The sequence below is a fragment of the Nerophis ophidion genome, linkage group LG03 (genome assembly GCF_033978795.1).
Source record: "Nerophis ophidion isolate RoL-2023_Sa linkage group LG03, RoL_Noph_v1.0, whole genome shotgun sequence".
In the NCBI taxonomy this organism is placed as follows: domain Eukaryota; kingdom Metazoa; phylum Chordata; class Actinopteri; order Syngnathiformes; family Syngnathidae; genus Nerophis; species Nerophis ophidion.
In genome coordinates this window covers 25177980-25196348 of record NC_084613.1, presented here as the reverse complement: position 1 = coordinate 25196348, position 18369 = coordinate 25177980, and the positions used below count along the sequence as shown (strand labels likewise).

The 18369-nt window shown below is 42.7% G+C and overlaps 2 protein-coding genes across 2 annotated transcripts in view; both read left to right on the top strand.

Annotated features, from left to right (window-relative positions):
• Positions 1-6528: 6528 nt before the first annotated feature.
• Positions 6529-10076, top strand: rxfp3.3b (relaxin family peptide receptor 3.3b). Its single transcript, XM_061893704.1, has one exon. It carries the CDS (start codon positions 6600-6602, stop codon positions 7818-7820), a length of 1221 nt encoding a protein of 406 aa, XP_061749688.1. The 5' UTR covers positions 6529-6599; the 3' UTR covers positions 7821-10076.
• A 3177-nt stretch (positions 10077-13253) lies between these two features.
• The window catches only part of fem1b (fem-1 homolog b), a 6553-nt gene continuing 1437 nt past the window's right edge, over positions 13254-18369 (top strand). The window contains exons 1-2 of the mRNA XM_061894744.1: positions 13254-13965; positions 17216-18369. The exon at positions 17216-18369 is cut by the window's right edge and continues 1437 nt beyond it. Of these exons, the coding sequence (XP_061750728.1) occupies positions 13718-13965; positions 17216-18369 (1402 nt within the window). The 5' untranslated portion in view covers positions 13254-13717. The remainder of the gene's footprint in view (positions 13966-17215) is intronic.

The window sequence follows — 18369 nt, the reverse complement described above, 5'->3', positions numbered from 1 at the left end:
ACACCACACCCACCGTCAAGCATGGTGGTGGTAGTATTATATTCTGGGCCTGTTTTTCTGCCAATGGAACTGGTGATTTAAATGGGACAATGAAAAAGGAAGATTCCCTCCAAATTCTTCAGGATAACCTCAAATTAACAGACGGGAAGTTGGGTCAAAAGTTGTAAAGGAATGGCTAAATCAGGCTAGAATCAAGGTTTAAGAATGGCTTTCTCAATGTCCTGACTAAAACGTGTGGACAATGCTGAAGAAACAAGTCCAAGTTAGAAAACCAACATATTTAGCTGAACTGCACCAATTTTGTCAAGAGGAGTGGTCAAAACAAAAATTCAACCAGAAGCTTGTGGATGGCTACTAAAAGTGCCTTATTGCAATGAAACTTGCCGAGGGACATGTAAGAAATATTAACATTGCTGTATGTATACTTTTGACCCAGCAGATTTGGTCACATTTTCAGTAGACCCATAATAAATTCCTAAAAGAACCAAACTTCATGAATGTTTTTTGTGACCATCAAGTATGTGCTCCAATCACTCTATCACAGGGGTGCCCACACTTTTTCTGCAGGCGAGCTACTTTTCAATTGACCAACTCGAGGGGATCTACCTCATTTATATATATCATTTATATTTATTTATTTATGAAAGAGACATTTTTGTAAACAAGTTAAATGTGTTTAATGATAATACAAGCATGTGTTACACATATAGATGTCTTTCTTTCACAAAGACAAGAATATAAGTTGGTGTATTACCTGATTCTGATGACTTGCATTGATTGGAATCAGACAGTAATGATGATAACGCCCACATTTTCAAATGGAGGAGAAAAAAATTTGTCCTTTCTGTACAATACCACATGAAAGTGGTTGGTTTTTGGCATCTAATTCATCCAGCTTCCATACACTTTACAAGAAAAACATTGGCGGCAAATTCCGTAGCTTGCTTGATTGACATTCACGGCACCCGAGGGTCTTGTGAGATGACGCTGGCTGCTGCCAGTTCATTATTATGAAAAAATGACAGAGAGGAAGGCGAGAAACACTTTTTATTTCAACAGACTTTCGCGCCGTCCCTTCCGTCAAAACTCTAAAGGCCGACTGCACATTTCCTATCTTCACAATAAAAGCCCTGCTTCTTGCTGCCTGCGCTAACAAAATAAGAGTCTCGGAAAGCTGGCGTGCACAAGTGATGTGCACGCCAGCTTTCTGAGGGATCGCTTGTGCACGCCAGTTTTCCGAGACTCTGTATTTAGTTAGCGCAGGCAGCATGAAGCAGGGCTTTTATTGTGAAGATAGGAAATGTGCAGTCGGCCTTTAGAGTTTTGACGGAAGGTACGGCGCGAGAGTCTGTTGAAATAAAGTGTTTCTCGCCTTCCTCTCGGTCATATTTTAATAATAATGATCTTGCAGCAGCCAGCGTCATCTCACAAGACCCTCCGGTACCGTGAATGTCATTTAAGTGACGTCTTGGTGAAGATTGATGATCACTAATTTTTAGGTCTATTTTTTTTAAAAGCCTGGCTCGAGATCGACTGACACAGCCCCCGCGGTCGACTGGTAGCTCGCGATCGACGTAATGGGCACCCCTGCTCTATCACAAAAAAAAAAAAGAATTGTAGAAAATATTGGAAACTTGAGACAGCCATGACGTTATGTTCTTTGCAAGTGTATGTAAACTTTTGACCACGAGTAGCTTTGATGTAGCAAGCTACTTTTGCCGTGGAGTTTGTAGTGTAGCTTGCTGAAATTCTTCGGGGATAGCTTCCCTTTAAGCTTAGCAACATTTAATCAAGAGTAACTTGTAGCTTACTACATTTTTCATGTAGCTTGCTCATCACTGCATGTTGGTGTGTTGGCGGCATTTTCAGACAGGTACGTTTGAATCAAAGCATGTTTTATTCTGTTTCCCACATAGCATTTAGTAGGCTCCTGCTCCTGCAGTTACCTAGTTGCTAATACACTCTGATCACTAATCTAACAATAAACACGTAAGGCCTATAAAACTTCAGTAAAGGTCTAAGGCCAGATGATAAATTAGCTCGCCGAGTAATAACAGGAGGGAAGGACAATAAATAAACGTACTCATCTGAGCGTGTGAACATTGTGTGAGTACGAGCAGATGCAGGGGGGAGCACACAGGAGGAGGAGGGGGATGAGAAAACAACATGTGGCCGCTGGACCGTGTTGAGCATATCAACATTAGCATGCGGCACCTGCTTGCAAACAATGGCAATCATGTATCAATTCTTATGGGACACCAGACAATTCTGCACAGTTGACATTCGCACCAGATTTGCATGCAAACAATCCGATCCAATCCACTTTATCTATATAGCACATTTCAGAAAACAATAGACGTTGCGCAAAGTGCTGCACATAAGTTAAGACATGCATACGAGAAGAGTCAGTAACATAAAACATTTAAGTATAAAAAGAATAAATAGATAAAATACATCAGAGAAAATTAAAATGGACTAAAATCACACGACTCTCATGCTGGTTTAAAAGCCAAAAGTAAAAATACCTCTTAAGACGTGATTTAAAACTAATTTAAGAGGGAGACGTTCGAATCACTGCATCACTGCATGTTGGTCCATTCGCGGCATTTTCAGACGGGTAAGTTTGAGTAACAATATTTATAATCTTAGCACTGGGAGTGTTAATGCGAAGAATGCAATTGCCGGGCTAACATTGGACATTGGCTTCAGCCACTTTAATGAATGTGTAAATAAACATACGTACTAAATAGACCAGGGGTGTCAAACAGCTCGTGCTAAGTATAAAAATTTGCCGAAATTTTGGAATGAAAGAAACTGCTGTTCTAAATGTGCCCACTAGGTATCGCAATAGCATGACTTGACTAACGAGAACCCCGACCTAAACAAGTTGAAAAACTTATTCGGGTGTTACAATTTAGTGGTCAATTGAACAGAATATGTACTGTACTGTGCAACCCACTAATAAAGGTTTCAATCATTCAATCAAAAAAATTTTTGTATCTTTGTAGATTATGCTACATATGTAAAATAAAATAAACCACATGTTCGTGTAAAAAAAAAAACAACATTATGATTTCTACATTTTTAGAATGTGCTTTTTCTATTCTTAAACAAAGAAAACAATCTGAAGTTGTCTTTATTTTTAAGTTATCAAGCCTTGATTTTACCAGGGAGTCGATTTTTGTCCATGTGGCCCCCGATCTAAGATGAGTTTGACACCCCTGAACTAGACAAAGCAACAAAACAAAAAAATTCCTGATTATGTACATGTGTGATTTATGTACTGAACAGTGACGTGCTTTTCAGGGAAGGCAAGTGAGGCAGTGCCTCACCTTGCCAACAGGTGGCTCAACCATGAGATGTTTAAAAAACAAAGTGATAAAATAAGTTTAAATATTTATCTTTTGGTGTATGATTTATATGTGATTGTGGTGTGAATACTGTATATTTTGACAAATTTCATGCTCAAAATCGCGGAAATTCCGTGTTTCCTGATGAAAATAACCCGGCAGAGGAGAAGTGAGGCAGACACAGGTGGTGCCTCCACGGGGACACACAAAATGTATTGAGTATGTGCGTGCAAGGGGGCGTGTGCTTGTTGCCACAGGGAAAAGGCAGGCCCTGAGACAGCAAGTACCTCTACCTCAAGGTAGGGGGCGATATATTGTCAACTTGCAGTTGAATGCCTCTGCAGTACTCCGACTCGCCACACTGGTAAAAGTTTGGGCGCTCAATCTAGCAGACACATGTCTCTCCAGCAAAGCCAGCCTTTTTTCCTTTTTCTTTTTAACTATATTTATAACAAACATGGCATTTTTATAAAGACTAAACCAACGTTTGTGGGTGTTTTTTGTCAGATACAAAAATATTGTTTTATAGCTTGGAATGAAATTGGATTAAATGGACGTGTATGCCAATATGGAGGATGATATACTGTATCTAACATTAAATACTTCTCTAAACTGGACTTTTAGACAAAATGAATGTGATCATACAAAGTACATTTTCATGGAGGATAGCTATTGCTGCTTCTGATACAAAAACATTATGGTAAGATACACTCAAAATACTTGATTTATTTTGTTAAAAGCAAATGGGACCAAAAATCCCACCTAGTACCAACCTCGTCACGTCCGTTGCGTCCTGAGCAAGACACTTCACCCTTGCTCCTGATGGGTGCTGGTTGGCGCCTTGCATGGCAGCTCCCTCCATCAGTGTGTGAATGTGTGTGTGAATGGGTAAATGTGGAAGTAGTGTCAAAGCGCTTTGAGTACCTTGAAGGTAGAAAAGCGCTATACAAGTACAACCCATTTATTTATTTATCAAATACTTTTTGGACCCATTTATCATATCGTAATATCAGTATGATAAAGTTTTTACGAAAGCAAATAACTCCCTTCTTTTTCCTGTTATTCTAATGTGCAACCTAAGTCAACAATGATTAGTGCTGCACATATGAATTTAAGTAAAAAAAAAAAAAAAAGGAGGGAAATACTCCAAAAGTATCTAGTTCACCGCACATCACTGATACTGGATTATATATTTCTATATCTACAGTTTGTTATGTTGGTAACCCTTTAGTGTGGGGAACATGTTCACCATTAATTAGTTGCTTATTAACATGCAATTAGTCACATATTGGATCTTAATTAGTCATTATTAAGTGCTTATTAATGCCTTATTCTGCGTGGCCTTTTTATACAAGTCATAGTCTTCCTTCAATAACCTCAGAATTATTGCTTGTATTAATAACCTTAAATCCTTACCCCATGGTGTGGAAAGAACCACCTCTAACTCAATTTGACGAAGACCAAGGAGCTGTTTGTGGACCTGGGAAGGAGGAGGAGTACTCTGGCGACCCCTGTTTCCATCAGGGAGGTCGATGTGGACATGGTTGAGGATTATAAATACCTCAGAGTAAACATCGACAACAAACTGAATGGGTCAAAACACGCTGAGGCCCTCTACAAGAAGGGACAGAGTCGCCTCTACTTCCTCAGGAGGCTAGGATCCTTCAACGTCTGTACAAAGATGTTGAAGATGTTCTAAGAGTCGGTAGTGGCGAGCGCTTTCTTGTACGCCGTGGCCTGCTGGGACAGCGGGCTGAGAGTGAGGGACGCAAACAGACTGGACAAGTTGGTAGAGAAGGCCATTAACGTGGTGGGAGTGGAGCTGGACTATCTGGCGGTGGTGTCAGAGAGGAGAAGTCTAGCAAAACTCCTAGCCATTATGGACAACACCTCCCACCCACTACACTCAGACCTTGCGGAGAGAATGAACACGTTCAGCGGAAGGCTCAGACTCCCTAAATGTAACACGGAACGACACAGGAAGTCCTTCATACCGACAGCCATCAGAATGTATAATGCATATGTTCCTTCTTGACTGCACTTAAATGTAGAATATATGTAGAATATATTTATATTATTCATATATTATATATTATATATATGTCATATATTATTTATTATTATTATTGTTTATTGTGAGCAAACTGTGGTGCTGAATTTCCCCTAGGGATCAATAAAGTACTTTCTATTCCATCCATCCATTTTCTACCGCTTATTCCCTTTTGGGGTTGCGGGGGGCGCTGGCACCTATCTCAGCTACAATCGGGCGGAAGGCGGCATACACCCTGGACAAGTCACCACGTCATCGCTCATCAGCTACAATCGAGCGGAAGGCGGCGTACACCCTGGACAAGTCACCACCTCATCGCTCATCAGCTACAATCGGGCGGAAGGCGGCGTACACCCTGGACGAGTCACCACCTCATCGCAGGGCCAACACAGATAGACAGACAACATTCACACTCACATTCACACACTAGGGCCAATTTAGTGTTGCCAATCAACCTATCCCCAGGTGCATGTCTTTGGAAGTGGGAGGAAGCCGGAGAACCCGGAGGGAACCCACGCATTCACAAAGAGAACATGCAAACTCCACACAGAAAGATCCCGAGCCTGGGATTGAACACATGACTGCAGGACCTTCGTATTGTGAAGCAGACGCACTAACCGGTATAGCTCGGTTGGTAGAGCGGCCGTTCCAACAACTTGAGGGTTGCAGGTTCGATCCCCGCTTCCGCCGTCCTCATCACTGCCGTTGTGTCCTTGGGCAAGACACTTTACCCACCTGCTCTCAGTGCCACCCACACTGGTTTAAATGTAACTTAGATATTGGGTTTCACTATGTAAAGCGCTTTGAGTCATTAGAGAAAAAGCGCTATATAAATATAATTCACTTCACTTCACTAACCCCTCTGCCACCGTGAAGCCTCACTTTCTATTCTATTCTATATGTTGCCCTAGTGTCCAAATAACTACAAATTAAGTCTTTGTTACTTAGAAAATGTTCTGCATACTAAAGTGTTACGTTATATTGATGTCAACTTATAGTTGTTTGTGGTTTGTCCATACAGGCACGTCCCCTATCGTCCACGCGCTTTTCCGTCGTGCACGCGCAGCGGTATAAAGTGCCTGGCGGTGGCGAAGAAAGCGCAGGGCACTTTGAAGCGCGTGTATGATATATGATGTGAACGTCGTCCTGGAAATGAGCGGAAACAACTTCGCGCACGACTCGGTTCGGCCGCGGAGCGCATGGCGGAGCTGTGGAGCGTCAACGCGAGCGCGCCTTGGAACGACTCCGAGGCGGGCAAGGAGCGCGTGAGCGGCGCAGACTTGCCCTCGGACGGCTCTCCCGCTGTGCGCGTGCTCGTCTCGGTGGTGTACTCGCTGGTGTGCGCGGCGGGCCTGGCGGGAAACCTGCTGGTGCTCCTGCTCGTCAGGGTGCGCGACCGAGGCGGCGGAGGGAAGCGGCGCGCCACCATCAACCTGTTCATCGTCAACCTGGCCGTGACCGACCTTCAGTTCGTGCTGACGCTGCCTTTCTGGGCGGCGGACACCCTGCTGGACTTCAGCTGGCCGTTCGGCCACGCCATGTGTAAGGTGGTGCTCAGCGTGACCGTCATGAACATGTACGCCAGCGTCTTCTTCCTCACCGCCATGAGCGTGACGCGGTACTGCTCCGTGGCATCCGCGCTGCCGGAGCCCGCCGCCGGGCAGGGGCGTGCGTGCGGCGCGGTCTGGGCGGTGGGCGCGCTGTGGGCGGCGGCCACCTTGGCCACCGCACCTACCGCCATCTTCTCCACGGTGAGGCAGGTGGCGGGGGAGCGTCTGTGCCTCCTGGACTTCCCGGAAGGAGAGACGTGGCTCGCTCTCTACCACCTGCAGAAGATCCTGGTGGCCTTCGTGCTCCCTGCCCTGGTGGTGTGCGCCTGCTACCTTCTGCTCCTGCGCCTGCTGCGGGCGCGCACTTTGAGCGGCAAGCAGGGGAGGCGGCGAGCGCGCGTCACGCGCTCCGTGACACTGGTGGTCGTGTCCTTCTTCATGTGCTGGATGCCCAACCACGCCATCACGCTGTGGGGGGTTCTGGTCAAGTTCAACCTGCTTCACTGGGACCGGGCTTACTACCTGGCGCACACCTACGTGCACCCGCTCAGTGTGTGCCTGGCGCACACAAACAGCTGCCTCAACCCGGTTCTCTACTGCCTCATGCGTCCGGAGTTCCGCGCCAAGCTCAAGGACATGTTCTGGAAGATGGCGTCCCCTGCTGCACCCCGATCCGCCGCCACCGCGCGCGCACGACCCAGTGACGTCGCCGTTCCGCTTAACAATGTGGACACGGAGAACTGCCGTCTGTCCGTCCTGACGATTCACTGTGACCCGGTCCTGACGCTGGAGCCGCACGCCAGGGAAGGCGGCTCAGATGTGGATGTTTTGATGATGAACACTGAAATGTTTGGACAGGAAGCAACTTAAAGTTAAAGTACCACTGATAGTCGCACACACACTAGGTGTGGGGAAATTAACCTCTGAGTTTGACCTATCCCCTTCTTCCGCCCCTTGGGAGGTGAGGGGAGCAGTGAGCAGCAGCGGTGGCCGCGCTCGGGAATCATTTTAGTGATTCAACCTGCTCAGTGGCCTTGTGGTTATAGTGTCCGCCCTGAGATCGGTAGGTCGTGAGTTCATACCAAAGACTACACTGTAAAAAAAAATTCGGTAAAAAAACGGTCATCCACTGGCAGCTACGGCTGCCAAACGAAAACCATAAAATTAAAGTAAAACATTGTAGACCAAATAATGATCAAAAACATTATATTTACAGAAATTTTCATGAATCGTTTTGCAGAAAAATATTGTCATTTTGCAGAGTTCTACTAAATGATTAAGCTCAACCACCTTTAATAAAGTGACTATGCAAACAGTTCTGCAGAAAAATACCTTTATTCTACAGTTTTTCCAAATTGTGACGATCAACCACCTTTAGTGAAATGACAATGATGGCAGATCCGCAGAAAAATACCATTATTTTACCGATTTTTTCTGAATCGTTAAGATCCTTTTGAAGATTAACATGACTTTGAAAGTAATTTTAGAAAACAGAAAATTCTACGTATAACCAATTTGTTATTTTTCTGTTAAAATTTTTTTAAATATACATAGTTTGTCATTACTGGCATATTACTTAAAATAACAGGCGGGATATTTATTTACGGATAATATCTTAAATTCCACAGTTTTATAACCTATTTAAAAAAAATAGAAAAATTACAGTATAAATTTAGAGTAAATTAACCATAAAAATATGATTTTTTTTTGTACAGTGTATAAACATGGGAGCCATTGCATCCCTGCTTGGCACTCAGCATCAAGGGTTGGAATTGGGGGTTAAATCACCAAAAATGATTCCCGAGCGTGGTCACCGCTGCCGCTCACTGCTCCCCTCCCCTCCCTGGGGGTGAACAAGGGGATGGGTCAAATGCAGAGGTTAATTTCACCACACCTAGCGTGTGTGTGTGTGTGTTTGTGTGTGTGTGTGTGTCAATCATTGGTACTTTAATTTAACCCGCAATTCCAACTCTGCTAAAGACGTCACACCTGAACCCGCATGGGGCCTTCCAGACAACAGTCGGACATTTTTAATTGAGGATTGGAGGCAGAATTTATGCTCACAAACTCGCTGAGATGTGAAGTAGGAATGCGGTGTCACAAGTTAATGGCGGCGGAAGATGCAAAGTGTATTTATTGGTTAGAATTGACCACAAGCTGTCCTCTCATCATGTGTGAACTTTATAAAAAGGAGGCTGCTAATAAAAATAATGTTTTGTGCTCGTTTTACTTCAACTTGTATTGGATGATGTCGCTCACCTTGTTTGGTGGTGTGATGAGTTCAAGAACTACGATTTTAGCTATTGGTCAGCATGTCCGTCAGGAAGAAAATGAAGACAGAGATAAACAATCAACATAATGTAACGAACAAATAGTTGTAAAGACCAAAATTTAGCATGTTGATGCGGAACAGGACTTTTTTAGACATTCTGAAATTCTTCACAGTTATAAAAACTGACTCCAGGGACGAGATTTAGGCAAATTTGACTTCAACAGCTGACTTAAATCTCTCGACCATTGGACGGGCTCATATGGAACAATTTCCCCAATTTTACTAATTTATATTCGGTAGTCTCAGTACAGTCCTTCAATTTTTTCATTTTGTACGATCTATTTCTATCCAGTTTGTTGCTCTCTCTAACATTACTGAGCGTACAGGACAGTAATGTAAACCAAAGCTTTGGCCAACAAAAATGGCTACGGTCAATTGAGGGTTAAATCACAAAAAAAGGATTCCTGAGCACGGCCACCGCTGCTGCTCACTGCTCTCCTGCACCCACAATGCAATGCGAAATAAAATACCCTTTTGAACCCTATGGGGGGGGTGGAGAACTTCAAACTCAACCTGGATTATTTTTTACTTTGGAGTTTCAAAAGTTGCTACACATCAGGGTTGTACGGTATACCACTAATGGTATATAGTATCGCAGTACTAATGAATCAAAAATGGATCTATACTATGTTTGAAAAGTCATGACATTGCTGGTTTTATGAGCAGAGGAGCATGTTCAGCAGCGCACATAAAATGAAGAAATAGATAAACAATCAACATAATGTAACGAACAAATAGTTTTACGGACCAGAATTTTGCATGTTAATTGGGAACAGGACTTTTTTACGCTTGTTGCCTATCATTCACAATATTTATGTTCTTATAGTAGCAAAATCCAAAATCCTTACTGAGAAACATCCAATTGTTTTTTTTTTGGTTGTTTTTTATGAATCCGAAATCATAAATAAACGTTAGCAAAAGTCAGCTAACAATGGAACAAATATGAATCGCCTGTATTTTGCCTATAAAGCACTCTAAAACACATCCATCATGCACATTCTTAATAACATGTCATACTAACATATACTTCCAGGCAGCACGGTGACACAGGGATTAGTGCTTGTGCCTCACAATATGAAGGTCGTGTGTTTGATCCCCAGTCTCAAGGTCTTTATGTGTGGAGTTTGCATGTTGTACACAACATGTAGATGGAGTTTTTTGAATGTTTTGGAGAAGGCCTTTTGAGTCCCATTAGCTTCATTTGTTAGCCTCCTTGTACGTGCCATATATTACGAATTAGAATGCATTACATATGAATTGTGAATGCTAGTCAAAATTAAAACAAAAAAAGTAGGTTCCCTTTTAACATTACAAAGTTTAGATTAAAGCTGATCTCTTATCTCTTTGCTGGGTTTATTTTTCAAAAATTGGAAAGAGAAAAAGAAAAATGTCCTATCCTTTGCCTGCCATCTTTGGTTCCCCTGTGGAGTAGTAGAAACAATACCGCCACTTTCTGTATTGGAACTCACACAAATACTTATTATCACCATTAGTATGAATTAAATTGTAAAATTCCATGTTGATGCATTCTTGCAGTCTTCTTATTATCTTTTGTTTAGACTGTATATTTTTATTCTACTAGTAAGATACTAAATTATGACATGTCAAACCCGCGAGAGAAGTCATATCCTATTCAAGTAAAAAGGTAACACTATGGTATGGAATCAAAAATTCATTTGTTTCAGACATGCTTAGCAATTCACATTAAGGAAAATTGCATGGTAACACCAACCCAGCAGGCACAAGACATTGATACAACCTTGATTATACCTACATGTCCTTTAAAACTGACATTGAAATAACGTTGCAAAATAGTTGCATTTGTAAACTGAGACAACGTTGATGTCACGTTGAATCCATGTTGTTGGTTGGGAAATGACCACATTTAAATGGTCAAATCAACGCCACAACCTGGCATTGAATAAACGTTGTCAAATAATATTTAGTTTCAACGTGGCATTTGTGTCGTGAAATATTGGTCGGGAAATGACGAAAATTCAGTGATCAAATTAAAAATGTCACAACCCAACATTGATTAAACGCCGTCGCAAAGCATGTTGTTTCAACGTTACGTTTGAGTTGCTCAACGTCAGGACCTAATTCAACAAGTTGTCAATGTTGTTTTAATGTCATGTGCCTGCTGGTAACACAATGTCCGAAACAACATCATTGTTTTGGTTTAATCTCATGGCCGCTACGAATTTAGTATTGATATTTTTTGTTTATTTAGCCATTTCTATGTTTAAAAATGCGATGTGGTGAAGCCACAATATTTGAAGCGCAATGAAGCAAGGGACAACTGTTGTGGTCTACATTTTGCCATAATATGATACATATTTTTTAAATATTTTTGTTGAATTGGTAAAGGCTCCAAGACCCCCGCTACCCCGAGAGGGACAAGCGGTATAAAATTAATCGATGGATGGGTGAAGTTCGTTATCTCTTGTTTATTGTGTATGTCAAAGTCAGCTCCATACATGTAGTACAAAATATACATACATATGTATCTTCATTGAACAGTCTTGTGCTCAATGACAATAATATTGTTTCACAGAAAAGAAAAGAAAATTGAATTAAGAAAATTGAATAAATCAAAAATATCTCAAAAAGGTAATGGGAAGCTTTTTGAATCCCCCCTTTTTACACAGTTACTTTACTGATATGCAGTTTTCTCTGGCTTACAATTATCAATATATCATCATAAGTAAGTTGTATAAGTCATTCTTACTCATATTCAAAATAAGCCTAGACCTCACTATACCGAACCAAAATTTTAGATTTGTACAATTTCTGAAAATGCTCAAAGTGAGCTCATCACTCAGGCTGTTCCATATTTTCACCCCACAAACTGAGACACAAAAACGTTTCCTTGTGCTGACACGTGTTTATATTTTGCCGTTCATGTGAGGTTACACCCCACATCCCTTTCTATGAATAAACTTTGAAAATTTGCAGGCAATTGATAACTTCTTGCTTTAAACATGATAAGCCCTGTCAAATATTCTACTAAATCGGGAAATTTTAACAGTTTTGACTTTAAAAATTAGCTATTTTTGTGCTTATCTTCTCAAGTGGTGATGCCTGCCAAAATAAAAGCGATACAGGAGCAATAGCATCGGTACTGTGAATTGATTAACATGGACCCCGACTTAAACATGTTAAAAAACTTATTTGGGTGTTACCGTTTAGTGGTCAATTGTACGGAACATGTACTGTACTGTGCCCTCAACCAAAAAAAAGTGTCAATCAATCAATCAAAAGTAGTAGGTAAAAAAATGGTTGTTGACTAAACAACCATTAATCATCAGGACTCCTTTTCCTCCTATCCAGGAGATCCAGGCCTCAGAAAATCTGCAAAGACTCCTCCCACCCCCACCAAGGACTGTTTTCACTGCTGGACTCTAGGAAGAGGTTCCGCAGCCTCCATAGCAGAACCTCCAGGTTCTGCAACAGCTTCTTCCCTCAGGCCGTAAGACTATTGAACGCATCATAATTAAATTATCCCCTCAACTCCCTCCAAAATGGATTAACTCGCTGGAATAAAAAAGACAATATAAAATACATCCATAAACCTGGATGCATATGAAAAAGTGAATTGTATTTATCTGTACAGTAATCTATTTATTTATATCTGCACCTTATTGCTTTTTTTTTATCCTGCACTACCAAGAGCTAATGCAACGAAATTTCGTTCTTATTTGTACTTTAAAGTTCAAATTTGAATGACAATAAAAAAAGAAGTCTAAGTCTAAACAGCAGTAAAAGTCACTGTAATGACAAATAAAATTGCTCTTTGCAAATATAAGACGATGGCGTTAAACGCCATGTTTTTATATTACTACTTTAACTCCAGTTTGGTGGTTTTAAAACCAAAATACATTTTTAAAAGTTTAGTTAAACTCGAGCGGAAGTCACTTACCGGAAGTGTACGTGTTAAACATGGAACTGATAATCCAGTCGGAAGTATTTTTACGGCGGACTTCACTTCCGGCAACCCGATAGTTAGCGAGAGGGTACAGTGGCTGTGCTTTTTTTGTTCATGTTTTACTCGCTCTTTATTTTTTTTTATTTACAAAGCGAAAAGTTACTACGAGATTTATTTGACGGCCGAAAGTGAGATTAACGTTTTGCTTGTGTTTTAAAAGTAGTATTTGGGGAGGGGGTTTGCGTCTCTCTCGATAACGTTAGCAGGCTAGCCAGCTCGCTCAGCTGCCGTTTGCTAAAGCAGAAGCTGGAGGAGCGCCGAGAGCGTGTGGAAGTCACGTACCCTCGGCGCCATCCATTCACGCTGACGCTCACAACGGAGACCGTACGTTTTTCATGCGATCACCGGAGTCTGTTCGGACATTTTAATGGGAGGCGGCTGGCTCCGGGGTGGACATTGCGGGCAGCAGTCTCCAGCAAAGCGGAGCTTGTGGCGACTAGTCCGGCTCACATGGAGTCCTTGGCCGGGTACGTGTACAAGGCGGCGAGCGAAGGTCGGGTCCTGACCCTGGCTGCGCTGCTACTCAACCACTCCGAGGTGGAGACCCGCTTCCTGTTGGGCTATGTGACCCAGCTGGCCGGCCAGAGGTCCACACCGCTCATCGTCGCCGCCCGCAACGGCCACGACAAGGTAGTCCGCCTGCTCTTGGATCACTACAGAGTGGACACCGAGCAGACGGGGACCGTAAAGTTCGACGGGTACGTCTAGTGGACTTCTTTTTATTTCTTGTTGACGAGATTCTAACCTCTGACCTAGTAATGTGCAATCAAACTAGGGGTCGATACCGTTACCTTTGCCTTGGTCGTTTTTCCAAAACATAACATTATTTAGGGACTTTTCGCCATTAGCTTGTTTATAGTGAGTGTAAAAAGAATAAATTAATAATTATTGTGTCCACAAAATCATTAAAGGGGAACTGCACCATTTTTAAATTATTTTGCCTGCTATTCACAATCGTTATGTAAGACAATAACACATTTGTTCTATTTTAAAAGGCATTCTAAGTTATAGAAAATCGCTAGCAAAAGTCAGCTAACAATGGGGCCAATGGTAGTCGCTCTATTCCGCCTATGAAGTGCTCTAAAAAAATATCCAAAACCCTCCAACTTTTTATATACATAAATGCTGCAAGTACAGTATATATGTAATGTAGTAACAGACATTGCTGGTATTGCCTCTTTTTAGCATCGTGATATTTTTAGGCCATATCGCGATATACGATATATATTACGATATTTTGCCTTGGCCTTGAATAAACACTTGATCCATATAATCACAGCAGTATGATGATTATACATGTATACATTAAAACATGTTTCTTCATACTGCATTCATATATGCTACTTTTAAACTTTCATGCACAGAGGGAAATCACAACCTAGTCAATTGACCAAAAGTGTATTTATTAAAGTTATCAAGCAATAGCACAAACATTCAAGTCATTTCCAAAACATAAAGTGCAAGATTGTCAGAGACATTTTAAGTGTAAAATAAAAATGAGCTGCATAATAGGAAATCAAAGAGTATTCGTCCTTCATCATGTGGTATGTTACTAAAGTTATGAAATTCTCTAGCGAGTGACTTTTCAAATGATGCTACATATTAGCAGTAATGCTACTTTTTATAGTAACGCTTTTTCCCCCCACATTTGACAAATTATGGTTGTCTGTTCGACATATTACCACTCGAAGCCGAACCACCGCCAGACGCTGGAAACCCTGCTGTATTTATTGGGAATTAAGTCTTCATTAGTTACCAGATCCGCAGCATCTTTCTCTCGTACGGCTACGTTAGCAGCTAACGTAGCCCAGTCTGCTACCTAACTGCTCTGTGAGGGCGTATACGTATGTGACGTATGACGTGACGTATATAAGAATGTTCGCCTGCTTGTCTGTGAGAAGGAAAGACAGGAAAGAGTGACAAGAGCCTGAAGTGTAATGCCCGCAGCTAAAAGCAACTGTGTGGGAATGTATACTCGAATATTACGATATAGTCATTTTTTATATCGCACAGAGACAAACCCGCGATATATCGTATGTATCGATATATTGCCCAGCCCTAATATGTGTATTTGGTCATTTCAAGCATACGACGGCATATTCATTTCACAGGCATACCACAATGTTTGCTTTTCCACCTGCCTAGTGGCCTTGTGGTTTGAATGTACGCCCTGACATCTGTAGGTCATGAGTTCAAACCCCGACTGAGTCATACCAAAGACTATAGAAATGGAGCCGTTACCTCCCTGCTTGGCATTCAGGGTTGGAATTGGGGGTTAAATCACCAAAATTATTCCCAGGTGCGGCCACCCCTGCTGCTCACTGCTCCCCTCACTTCCCAGGGGGTGAACAAGGGGATGGGTCAAATGCAGAGGTTAATTTCACTACAAGGAGTGTGTGTGACTATCATTGGTACTTTAACTTTTCCCTTCAACAACAACAATACTACTAATCATGGAGACTTCATGAGGGATTACTAATGAACAAATGGTGATCCAAAACCTTGTATTTTTCAAGCTGAATATACGGAGGATGAGCAATAACTTTCATAAGCTACATGCTAAACAGATCTGGCTTCAATGAAACACTTTTGTTGAACAAGATAAACAAACCACAAACATTTAAAACATTAACTTAAGGTACAATGTCTGCTCGCATTGGAATGCCGACTAATGGGATGTTTATATCTTCCTGTTTTGATTAATTAATACTCCCATAGAGCTACAAAAAATGCAGCAAAAGATTTTTTTAGTGTCTTTCTCGCCATCTCCGAGTCAAGTTCAATGTCAAAGTTGACAGACTTATCACTTCATGACACATTCCTCTGCTATACAGGTGAGACGCATGATTTATAATTGAGAAAATAACGTTCACCAACTCAGATTTGATGCAGCAGCTCACCGGCTCAACATGCCTACATCAGCGTTTTTTTTTTAACAATAACAGTAATGCTAATACTTGGCTAACATTCAGGTCACAAGATCAAAATGGAGTATTGTTGGCTGGTTTTGGATGTTTTTTTTTCCAGGCCAAATACACACAATAGATTACTCTCATGAGCTGCATCTAAGCCACCTCGTACTTGCCTTATTTTACTAATTAGAATGAATAAAAACAAGAAAAACCTGTGTTCATGTATTATATAAGGAATATGAATGATAGACAAAATTCCCCATAAATATATAGATATTTTATACAACATATTTGTGCAACACAATAAAAACACACGTTAGGTAAAATGTTACTCAGTGGAGTAATGACGGATACTGTCTTGCCTTTCATTAATAATAAAAAAATTTTTTGGATCAATCTGCAGAAAATACAAATAATAAAACTAGTCATCTTGGGTTTGCTTAATATAGTTTTACTGCAGATCATTAAAAAGCATTAAAAGTGATTACTTTTTTTGTGAAAATGAAGGCATAAATGGCCTTAAAAAGCATTAATTTCAATTACCAGGGGCATTAAAAACATTTAATACAGGTGTAATTACACACACTATTAGCTAAGCACAAGTCTGTGATTAAAGGCAGGCAGCAGTTTACGGTGCCAAATTTCTTTGGTGTGACAAGCAACTTCTGCTGTCGCCACGTTGCCGTGGCAGCTGCCACTAGAGAAAAATAAATGAATAAAAATACATTCTCAGATTACACAGTCTTGTGAGTAACAGGTAATGCCAACGTCTCAAGATTATCATTGTCAATTGCTTACAATTTTGCATACACAGACAATATATGAGCAATAAATCTGAGTTAAGTGGCATTAAAATCATTCTTTAGATTGACTGATATCTACAGAAACCTTGTAATAGTGCTAAATGATGGCTATAGCTTGTGACCTATGGCCCGCTTGCTATCATTGTTGGCTGCCAAAAACTCGTAGAAACTGGTTTGTTGACCACACCCATTCTGATGTCACCACTAAATGACAAGTGACCTTTCACCCACAGCTATGTGATCGACGGAGCCACGGCACTGTGGTGCGCGGCAGGGGCGGGACACTTTGAGGTGGTGCGTCTGCTGGTGATCCACAACGCAAATGTCAACCACACCACCATCACCAACTCCACGCCGCTGCGGGCGGCATGTTTTGACGGGCGCCTGGACATTGTGCGCTTCCTGGTGGACCACGACGCCGACATTAGTATCACCAACAAGTACAACAACACCTGCCTCATGATCGCCGCCTACAAAGGCCACGCTGACGTGGTCGGCTTCCTGCTGGAGCACGGTGCAGACCCCGACGCCAAGGCCCACTGCGGCGCCACCGCTCTGCACTTTGCCGCTGAGGCGGGCCACCTGAGCATAGTGGCAGAGTTGGTGAGGCGGCAGGCGGTCATGGCCGTGAACGGACACGGGATGACGCCGCTGAAGGTGGCGGCAGAGAGCTGCAAGGCGGATGTGGTGGAGCTGCTGCTGGCGCATGCTAACTGCGAGCCGCGGGGCCGTATTGAAGCACTGGAGCTGCTGGGCGCCTCCTTCGCCAACCACCGTGAGAACTACGACATCATCAAGACGTACCATTACCTACATACTGCAATGGAGGAGCGCTATCGGGACCCGCACAATGTCATCATCAAGGAGCCGTCGCCGCCCATTGAGGCATACGGCGGGCGCCACGAGTGCCAAACGCTGGCGGAGCTGGACGCCATCCAATCAGACCGCGACGCTTTGCACATGGAGGGCCTGATGATCCGCGAGCGCATTCTAGGTTCGGACAGCATGGACGTGTCCCACCCCATCATCTACCGCGGCGCAGTCTACGCCGACAACATGGAGTTTGAGCAGTGCATCAAGCTGTGGTTGCACGCCCTGCGCCTCCGCCAGCGAGGTAACCGCAACACCCACAAGGACCTTCTGCGCTTCGCCCAGGTCTTCTCGCAGATGCTTCACCTGAAGGAGCGGCTGGCGGCAACAGCGGTGGAGCAGGTCCTGGGCTGCAGCGCGCTGGAAATCCGCCGGAGCGCGGCGCGCGTAGACATCGCCGCCGACAGCGAGCTTCCCCAGGCAGCGGAAAACTATGAGTCCAACGTTTTCACCTTTCTCTACTTCGCCTGCATCGCCACAAAGACGCCGTGCGGCGACGAGGAGCGCGTGCGCATCA